This window comes from Triticum dicoccoides, chromosome 1B (genome assembly GCF_002162155.2).
Source record: "Triticum dicoccoides isolate Atlit2015 ecotype Zavitan chromosome 1B, WEW_v2.0, whole genome shotgun sequence".
NCBI lineage: Eukaryota > Viridiplantae > Streptophyta > Magnoliopsida > Poales > Poaceae > Triticum > Triticum dicoccoides.
The window spans coordinates 650,810,924-650,821,428 of record NC_041381.1 but is presented as its reverse complement, the minus strand read 5'-3'; the positions used below and the strand labels follow the sequence as shown (position 1 = coordinate 650,821,428).

The following is a 10,505-nucleotide window of genomic DNA, read 5'->3' as shown; positions in this document are numbered from 1 at the left end:
AAAGAATCAGCAGCGCTGCCGGGCGAGCACGCACGCACGCGCGGCGTAGGTTCGCCGAATCCAACGCCGCACCGCAGGCACGCCTTGCTCTCGCCGGGCGGGGACATCCGTGCCGTGCGTGCGTGCACGCTCTCGCCGGGAACAGGCGAGGCCGGTTAAACAACTCCGGCCGCCCGCCGGGACAGGCGACACCGGCGACCGCACGCCTTGGAATGTTCGCGGGGGCATGCGCCGCTTATTTTAACCGCGCGCCCTGCCCCACCTGTCCCCACTCTCTACATAGTATATATTTTTTTTAAAACTCTCTGAGTAGTACATAGTAGTATACTATAGTAGTAGTACTTCTGTTGCCCCTCAGCCAGGTCAGGAGCACAGAAGCTGCCTGCGGCGCACGCATGGCCCGCCCGCAATCATGTGTGATGGCCCAAGCCCTAACAACACAAAACATAACAGAGCGATGTGTCTTTGTTTTAGCTTACTTAAAGATCCCCGATGTCGTGTCCATTGTTGGCACGCACTGTCCCCAGCCAAAACCCTCTCCTCTCCCTCCCTCCCCTTGTCCGGCGTCCAGTATATATACTCCATGGACGCACACGGACACGACCAGCAGCCGTAACACACACATCCCATCCCATCCATCTCCCCAGCAAAACCCCCAAAACCAAACACCCCTCTGGCTGGGCTGGAGGGAAAATCGCCGGGAAAGCAGCAAGATCGGCCAGAGCGAACCCCAGGTGCGCGCGCGGCAAAAGCAAAAAATCAAACGCCGGGTGCGCGCTAAATCCAATCCGGAAGCGGAGATTAGGCGAGCGAGTTTCGATCTGCGCCTGGCTCTCGCCCCCAGGGGCCAGGGCTGTGAGGGGGAGGCGTATTTAGCAAAGGACAAAACAGGGGCATTGCTGCGGCTAATCAGGATCCGTCGGGGCCCTGGCTGCCGCATTAGCCACATGAACACCCTCGCTAATCGGGCCATTACCACCACAATCCTGCGCGGAGGAGCAGCGGCTGCCACTCCCCGGTGCCCCCGCCGCCGCCCATTGCGGATCTGGCGCGCCGCGCCAATGACCTCTTCTTCTTCCTCTTGCTCCTCCTCCTCCTCCTCCGTCGGCGGCGGATCGGGGTGGGGGGAGGGGAGGCCGCGGCTGGTGGTGATCGTCGGCGCCACCGGCACCGGGAAGACCAAGCTGTCCATCGACGCCGCGCGGGCGCTGGGCGGCGAGGTCGTCAACGCCGACAAGATCCAGCTCTACCAAGGCCTCGACGTCACCACCAACAAGGTGCCCCTCGCCGACCGCCGCGGCGTCGCGCACCACCTGCTCGGCGCCGTCCCCCCCGACGCCGGCGCGCTCCCGCCGTCCTCCTTCCGCGCCCTCGCAGACGCCAAGGCCGCCTCGATCGCGGCCAGGGGGATGCTGACCGTCGTCGCCGGGGGGTCCAACTCCCTCATCCACGCCCTCCTCGCCGACCTCCCCGACGACGCCGCGCTCCCCGAGGACCCCTTCTCCCTCGACCGCTCCTACCGCCCCGCGCTCCGGTACCCCTGCTGCCTCCTCTGGGTGGACGTGGAGGAGGCGCTCCTCGCCGAGTACCTGGACCGGCGCGTGGACGACATGGTGGGCGCCGGCATGGTGGAGGAGCTCCGGGAGTACTTCGCCGCCACCACCCCCGCGGAGCGCGCGGCCCACGCCCCCGGGCTGGGCAAGGCCATCGGGGTGCCGGAGCTGGGCGAGTACCTCGCCGGGCGCAGGAGCTTCCGCGCCGCCGTCGACGACATCAAGGCCAACACCCGGCGCCTGGCCGCCGCGCAGGTGGGCAAGATCCGGCGCATGGCCGACGGCTGGGGCTGGCCCGTGCGCCGCCTCGACGCCTCCGCCACCATCCGCGCGCGGCTCGACGGCGCCGGCCCGGCCGCCGAGTCGGCGTCCTGGGAGCGCGACGTCCGCGGCCCCGGCCTCGCCGCCATCCGCGCCTTCCTCGCCGACCAGGCCTCCCACGGTCACGGCAATGACGCCACCGCTAGCGCCAACGGCGTGGACGAGCCGCCCTCGCCGGCGCTGCTGATGCGGCTGCCGCGGATGCAATGCTGCGACATGGTGGTGTGAAGCTGATGCCGCTGGTGCTTTTCTGGGCGGGAGAGACGGACGGAAGAGGCTCTGGGGGTGGAGGGTTTTGACCGCCGATTTTTGCAGAGGGTCCCGGCGGCGCCCGCTCTCCGACACCGCCCGGTGGGGCCGCGCGCACCGAGAATCCGAGATCGACAACAGAAAGAGAGAGAGAGAGTGAGAGAGAGAGATAGGCTAGTGTAAAAAGTGACAGAAGGAGCGAAAGTACTATTCTGAGCACGAGCTCAGATGAGCTCTTTATCTCAGCCGTCCTCTCTCTTTTAGATTCGCGCCGTCCACTGTTTAGCTTTGCGTATTCCAACTAGTATATGCTGCTATTTCAGAGACCATGGCCCACTCAACCAACTTTTTACTTCCAACGCCGTCACCCGCAGGAGGCGGATCAGATGGGGCTGCACGACTTGTGCCACGGCTCAGCCGTTATCACTCTAACGGTGGCCATCCAAACCCACCCATTTATTTTATTCGCCTGCCAAGCCGTCGTTTCTTACCTGTGCAATCAGACATAGGAGACATCATACCTACTCCTAGCTGTTGTCTTGCTGTCAAGCATGTACGCCTGCTAGTTTACAATACAATTCAATCAAGATTCAGCAAATGTAAATCTGTTTATGTGTCTAGGTATCCTAAAGTTTTATCAGATGATGTATGAAAAACAATTCAACAGCTAGGGTTGCAGCAAATGACAAGAGGTTTGCAATCCACAATTGCCAACACAGAATTCATCATCAGACAGCACTTCAAACTAAATCTGACATGACAAGCTAAAACATAATTTGACATGTTACATTACTCAGCCAGTAGCCAAGTTCCAGAGTTAGCAAAAGCATACAGCACCTGAATATTGACCACATACTTGTTGGCATTGAAGATTTTAGAGAAGCCATCATGGGTCTCATCATTTCATATGCGAAGACATTTTACAACTACATTCCATTTGCTAACCTAAATTCCATTGCTTTGTTACAATTATTTCGCCTGTGCCCCTCAATGCCACAGTTATTGCATCTGGCAGGCTTCCGAGGTTGCTTATGAACATCACTGTGGTCCAGGCATGTAGTTCCCCTGTCTTCGGCATATCGTGCAAAACCTAGTCCTCCTACTCAAACCCTCATATGGAGCTTTCTCCCAACTGGTCGTAGGCCGTCCCATCTTCTTCCAACCTATTGCTTGTCATTGAGACAGAATCATTATCAACATATTCAGCAACAGCTTGCTGGACATTCATCTGCTGTTCCGCTGCAACCACTGCCACAGGTGTCTGACACACCATAGCGCCCATGTCTGCAAGTGTATCCTCGAGGCCAAGACCATCACTAACTTCTGCATAGAGTAACATCACCGCCAAATTTGACTAGAAAAGTTCCATCAACTGCTTGTAGGCAACACCGGTGTCGCCGAGCCTGACTAATGAGGAGGAAGAACATCACGAGCATCCCTCATCCATCTCTTCACTACATGCTTTGCTGGTATTTCTTTAGCTCCAATAAAATCTAGCACCTGCAAGAAAAACATTTACCGTTGTCATGCATAAGCTTCAAATGGGTTGGAGTTTTAAAATGATAAATCAGTTACTCCCCAAACATTATCACAGACCTTGAGTACATGGCTACACAACAGTCAACAGCCCCTTGTGTGCAAATTGCGCACACTCGCAGTCTAACTCAGTTGCCCCCATCAAGCATTGTAACCTTGTACAAAATTTTTGACCACTTCTCCCTTTTCTCTGCTTCACTATGGATCACGATGTATGTCTTATGTTTTTCAACTTCTTCAACCTGATAAGCCCCGCACTCGTACAGTATGTGTTCAAATTGCTCAAATATAGCCCTAGTGTATATTTTGCTGGCATGCCTCTCCACTGCAAGGTTGGGCCCCATCAACAGTCTCCCCTGCAATTTTCTCAAACAACATCAACAAGATTCTACTTTTGTATGCACCAATGCGCAGCCAAGCATTCTGGAGAAACATGGAAAAAATGCGTACGGATGAACAGATAACATCCTTACAATTCTCGACCGTTTATCCTAATAGTTCTTATAGGATTCTCTGTCAGAAAGGAGCATCATATTTTCATATACTTCTGCACAAACATATGCATGGGACACAGCAGGAGGCACATAATTTTTTAACATATGGTTCGCGCTCTCACTCCTCTGTGTGCTGGTCATCATCGCACAAAACACACCATTGAAATATGGCTTAGCCCATTTCTCTCAACATTTAGCCGGCTCTTCCCGTACCTTATGCCAAAACCCTTTCCCATGAATACAGATTGTAGAAGTCGTAGGCCTCACCCAACGAGTCGAATGTAGTGCCAAGAATGGGCGTGATCACATTTTCAGACGGCTTCTTTGCAAAACACCTAACAGCTTTCTCAAACGCACTGACTCGAGTCAGGCACGGTGCTCTGCTTGGCGCAGTAGCACCAATTCTCAGCCTGCAAACACCAAATACTACAAACATGAATTATCTGAATGCATTTTAATGACTGCTCTCAACTCAGATTGCTGCACTCCTCTGATTCGTATAGTGCTGTCAATTTTTTATTACTAAATCTTCTACATCTCTGAAGGCGTAAGGAAGTTTTTCCACAGATCATTTTATAGTTTGATTCTATGAACACATACGGAACATTTACCACTCCTCAATTTTTTCAGTACTGGTGTAGTCCCCCTGATTCTTATAGCTGCTGTTAATTTCTGATTACTAAATATTTAGCATCTCTGAAGACGTAAGACAGATTTTCACTAATCATTTTCACATTACTAAATAGTTCGAATCTCTGAACACGTAAGGAACATTGCAATTTTACAGTACTAATGTACTTCCCTGGTTCCTAGCGCCTCTCAATTTTTCATTACTAAATCTTTAGCATCTCTGAAGATGTAAATCAGATTTTCCACTACTCAATTTTTCCCTACTAAAATTTTTGAATCTCTGAACACATAAGGAACATCCTGCACTCTTAATTTTTTTCAGTAATCAATCTTCTGCATCTCTGAAGATATAGTGCAGATTTTTCACTAACCTCGTATTCAATTGGAGAGCCTGGGATTCATCTTCCTCGTCGACAGCTTAGACGTCGGAGGAGAGCTCTCCCTTCTTGCCGCTCCGTCCTCCTTGGTCGACCAGATCTGCGCTTCTCCGCTCGCCGCCGGCACGTGCTGCTGTGGCATGGCAGGCTGATGCTGCTGCGGCACGACCGTCTCCGCCAGCGCACCACCAATCCCAACTTGAGGGCCAGGCACAAAACTCTCACCCACCTCCTCAAGCAGAGCAGATCTAAAACATGGGGGAGAACGAACGTACTCAAATAGCTAGACAAAACGCCCAAAAATTGCAGACAAGATCGCCGGTTAGGTAAGGATCCACGAACCTGCCGTTAGGTTGCGTCAAAAACTCCATGGTGGATCGCCGCTGCCGCTCCTGACATTGACCTCGCAGTCTTCACCTCGCCACTCGCTTCTGCAAGAGAAGACGCTGGACCCAGCATTCAATTCGACTCTACAGTGGCAAGACGGCAAAGCTAACTTTCCGATCCACGGATCAGACGGCGGCCCCGATTCTGATCCTTGGAACACTCGTCGGTGGCAAATTGCCGTTCAACCGCGCGTTACTTCTGGTCACCATGCCCCGTCTCGTTGGCCCACCACGACGCGCCGCATACATATTTCGGTACAGACGTACAGTGACCGATTTCTGGAGGACCTCCAACTCTCGCATAAAGCAATGGCACAGATCTAGAGACGCCAATTAACGCTGTGGATAACGAGAGCACTTGTGCTCGGGCTCAGTTACTCCACGTCCCAGAAGGAGAACGTGTTGTGTGTAAGTTATTACTTACAGTACTGATTATTACTGAACTGAAGGGTGAGTGAGTGAGTGAATTCTTTTCTTCTTGATTGATTGAGAGAACTGGAGTATTTGTTTCGTCTGTTTCTTAACCGCACCACTGTATGTATGTAATGTAGGCAGTCGTCATGCACTAATGTACTACCACTTCACTAATCCACTCCGCTCTGTTCAAATTTTGAATTATATGGGACCCATCCTGCACCACACGCGGGTACAGTCTAGAAACTCCGAATGGCGCAGCTAACCCCCACCGGATGCACCACCTGCTCCATCATTTGTGAGCTGGTGACGAAATGCTGTGCGTATGATGTGGCGATGGGCTTTGAGGAGGAGGGGGAGGAAAAAAGAGCGTGGCCGGGTGGCATTGCCATGGTGGACTCTTGACGTGTCCCGCCCAATTCTGGCAGTTGGGATGATTGGCTGGCCATGCTTACCGTGTGACTCACCGCTGATTAGCGGGGAGGATTGTGCTGGCCGTGTGGGTAGGTGCGTGCGTATGACCGGTCTTCTTGCTGTTGCCAGCTAGGAAAACACACAGGCCAAACCCCGGCCAGCCCGGTCTTCTCTGATGACTGACTGACTGCGTGCCTCTGGAAGCCAGCTGAAGCTGAGCCCCGGTCCGGTCAGGAACCCCAAAGGCGTGCGGCCAGAGGACCCGATCGACGGCATCCGAGGGTTCAGCTGTTGCACGGCGGAGCACGTAGCGTGCAGTGCAGTGCAGGCGACACGGCTCGACTGTTTGTACGCCACGACTGTGACTGTGTCAGCTCCCGTCGTAGTACGAGCGACAGAGTGATTGTGTCGTGTCGTTTCTACGTGCTGTACGCGGGGTGTACTGTAGCCGGGTGTCGCGCGGTGGTACGGTGGTGAGTAATTTTCATGCAATGCTACAGTACTGTCAGCAAAGGCGTGGGCCCAAGCGTGCTTGTCATTTTTTCGGCTAAAGTGTCACCAATCAACGGTCAGGCCTAGCCCATAGTACCTCCCCAGTCCCACCAACAGGTTTCATTAGCTTCCACGCGATTTATAAACACATCAGCCGCCTCCGGGGCCATCCAACTGATGAAAATGAGCCACCGGATCTCCCCAAATGTGTGCATCGTGAATTGCAACAAGCTGGTTGTTGCAATGTTCAAAAAATAAAAAATCGTTGCAAAACCACCCGAAGCGGTTCTTTTTAGTGTGATGCGTTGTTTTTTTTGCAAAAAAGGTCATGTTACAGAAAAATATTTGCAATAGAGGCGGTGTTACAGAAACCTTTTTTTTTTTCATCTTTCACCCTTTTTTTGCAACATAAATGGTGTCGCGGAAGATTTTTTTTGCAACACAAATGGTGTTGCGAAAAAAAAATCAGTGAAAGAAATGATCTAGTTATATACGTGTTGGCTACTCTTTCGGGCTTCATAAGTTTGCAACACAGCCTGTGTTACAAATTTAACTTCGCAACATGCTTAATGTTGTAAACTTGTTGGTCTGTCTCGCGTAGCCCCACGCATCGTATAATTAAAATCAAATCGGACGGTCAAGGAGGTGACTCTGAAAGATAGCGTTTCCCTTAGAAACACTTTTTGTAGATTTTCATCGATTTTGGTTTCCTATGTTTCTTAGATAAATCATTTTTACATTTTGTTCTTATTTTTCATTTTTTTTCTTTCAGTACATGTTTATTTTTTTCATACATTTGCTACATTTTTCATATACATATGGAACATGTTTTTGATACAAGCTGTAAATTTTTAAAATACATGCTTTGAACATTTTTTTCAAATACATGTTAAGCATCTTCCAAATACAAGTTGAAATACATTTTTTTGTAATCAAACAACATTTTCTACATTTCTAAAATGTCACAAACATATTTTTGAAATCCGTAAACATTTTCTAAAAAATGTAAAGAGTATGTTTCACATTGTATACACATTTTCTCAGAAATGTCATGACATTTTTCAACGCTTGAATATTTTAAAAATACCATGAACATTTTTAATGGTATTTTTTAAAATGCGACTATTAATGAAATCGATGGTTTAATGTCAATGTTTTTTGTTTTTGAAGTTTTGGGATGAAGATGAGTACTTAGTGAGAAGCGGGGCCAACATGTAACAAAAATATGGAGGCCGCCTTCTGGCGAATCTGAGTTTACGCTTTGGCTTCGTAGCGAGCATGCTCGGTGTGCATTATGGAGGTTGGACATTTTTTTAGAAAAATCTTACAATCTATTCGTCAAACATCATGGCAGTATAAAGAACACAAGGAGTAACGAAAATTACATCCATGTCGTGGGGATGACCCCCCGGGTAGTCCCAAGATGGCGAGCCTGACAGGGTGCCTGCCTGCCCGGGCCTGCTGCTCCGGCTCGCGCCCGCGGCCGGCTGCCCAAAGTCAACCACAATGTCACGTCGGACCTGCATGGATGTGACGGCGACGCCCTGCGGCGGTACACTATTGATGACAGTGGCAGAGGTAGAGGGTGGACAGGGTGGGCCACGGCCCACCCTGAGATTGGAAATTGAGCTTTATCATAGAAAAAAAAGCTAAAAATAATAGAAAATAAAATAAAATTATATTTACAATTGCACTGTTGGCCCACCCTGCCCTAGTGAGCTAGGTCCGCCAGTGGTTGATGAATAGGTGGACACTGCACACTCGTCAGTGCGTCATCATCTATAGTGCATTATCATTCACACCACCCCTTGTCCATTGGGCGCCAGATGTTAAAAGACCCCAGGGGGCCTCTTGCCTCGATAGGCTCGCGCACGCTCTGTTCTTCCCCACTCAGTCTCTTATGCTCATGGAGGCTCTGCCCCAACTTTCTCGCTCTGTTCACCCGCCGCCACGCTTGAGAGGCAGAGGTGTCGCCTCGATCCCTCCCTTCCCTCTCCAATAATTCTTCTTCCTTCGCTTCTCCCGTCCTCTGACGAGAAGCCCAGGCCGCAGCAGAAAAGGGGAGGGGAGGAACCTCCATCTCCAGGCCCCTGACTCCCAGGCTCGGCCCAGATCCCCTGCATGGCGACCGGTGGCCGTTCTGAGCTGACCGAATGGGCGGCAGGGGGGGGGGGCGCCGGAGCCCGCTTAGCTCCGGCCTCACCGTGCCCGACGGGGCGCGACACCTTGCTAGGAACCCAAGGAACTGTTAGCAGATCGTCGCCCTCTTGCGTACATGATGGTTCATTATTCTTGACTATGATGAAGTCCAAGAAACTGTTAGTAGATCGTCGACAGCCAGAGCCAAGCAATTATGAGAACCTTGTGAAAAGTGACACCATGCCATCAATGAACTGAACCGAAGCAACACTGGAGGGAAGCATAGCAACAACACCACCCTCATAATCACATGTGATCTAGATCGAAACCTGCATCTACTCATAGAACCGCTCATGATGCCACTGTTGGGAAACATAGTACAAAATAAAATAAAAATTTGTCATACGAAACCCCAGGAACAATATGAAGATGCATATCGGGTTTGGATCAACGACCGTTACCGACTCCAGAGTGCAGCGGAAGTAGACGAGTACTTGGAGTCCCTCGAACATCGATTACGATCCCGTGAACCGCCCTGAAATGATCCCTCGAATAGAAGACCGAAAGTACGACCTCTCTACTTGGTTGCAAGTGTACAACCTTCACGACCTGGCACCGCTTCGCTGTCCAGAGCTAATCGTCGCTGGAGAATTACGGGAGAAGATTAGAACCACACGGGGCTTCTAAATATGAGGATTAGAGGTGGCTAGGGCTAGCTCTAATTAGTAAACTAGGACCAACTAGAACTAGAACTCTATCAACTAGATGAGCCTCCAAAACTTGTGTCACATAGGATGGAAATCCTCTAGTATATATAGGTTTAGTGTAGAGGAGGGGCGCCACAAAAGGGGGCAGGACTTCCCTTCCATTGCGCCAGCCAAGGGGGAAGGAGGAGTGACGGTGTCCTGTACTAGGGGATACTCACCACGTCGTCTCCCGACCAGGTGGATCGGGCCGAGGACCTCCATGGAGGTTCACTCATGGGCAACTTTGGGCAGACCATGATGCATACCAGGAGGATTCCACAAGACTTGGTGATCAAGACAAGGACTCCTCTCCACCGACGTATTCGGCTAGGACTCTAGTTATCCTAGGCCTCCGATAAATTATATAAGCCGATGTTAGGCTATTCGATGGATTAGGATATTCATGTTGGGAAACGTAGCATGCAATTTCAAAAAAAATCCTACACTCACGCAAGATCTATCTAGGAGATGCATAGCAACGAGAGGGGGAGGGTGTGTCCATGTACCCTCGAAGACCAAAAGCGGAAGCATTTGACAACGCGGTTGATGTAGTCAAACTTTTTCTCGTTCCAACCGATCAAGCACCGAATGTACGGCACCTCTGAGTTCTACACACATTCGGCTCGATGACGCCCCTCAAACTCTTGATCCAGCAAAGTGTCGAGGGAGAGTTGCGTCAGCACGATGCGCGTGGTGATGGTGATGGTGAAGTGTTCCGCATAGGGCTTCGCCTAAGCACTACGTGAATATGACC

At 51.0% G+C, this 10,505-nt stretch overlaps 1 protein-coding gene and 1 long non-coding RNA gene across 3 annotated transcripts; one reads left to right on the top strand and one right to left on the bottom strand.

The window, feature by feature from the left end:
* Positions 1 to 602: 602 nt before the first annotated feature.
* LOC119349391 (adenylate isopentenyltransferase-like) lies at positions 603 to 2,445 on the top strand. Its single transcript, XM_037617418.1, has one exon. It carries the CDS (start codon positions 948 to 950, stop codon positions 2,100 to 2,102), a length of 1,155 nt encoding a protein of 384 aa, XP_037473315.1. The 5' UTR covers positions 603 to 947; the 3' UTR covers positions 2,103 to 2,445.
* A 467-nt stretch (positions 2,446 to 2,912) lies between these two features.
* On the bottom strand, positions 2,913 to 5,681 carry LOC119311064. Of its 2 annotated transcripts, XR_005150870.1 has the most exons (5): positions 5,503 to 5,681; positions 5,155 to 5,408; positions 4,421 to 4,563; positions 3,720 to 4,015; positions 2,913 to 3,623 (listed from the first exon to the last, which is right to left on the bottom strand). It is a non-coding gene; the product is annotated as an uncharacterized LOC119311064 (long non-coding RNA). The 2 variants fall into 2 exon arrangements; XR_005150869.1 differs by having other exon boundaries at positions 3,720 to 4,563.
* Between the last annotated feature and the right edge of the window lie 4,824 nt (positions 5,682 to 10,505).

Bases quoted from the DNA above. Each gene is read 5' to 3' on its own strand.
- LOC119349391 (XM_037617418.1), top strand. From the start codon at position 948: ATGAACACCCTCGCTAATCGGGCCATTACCACCACAATCCTGCGCGGA.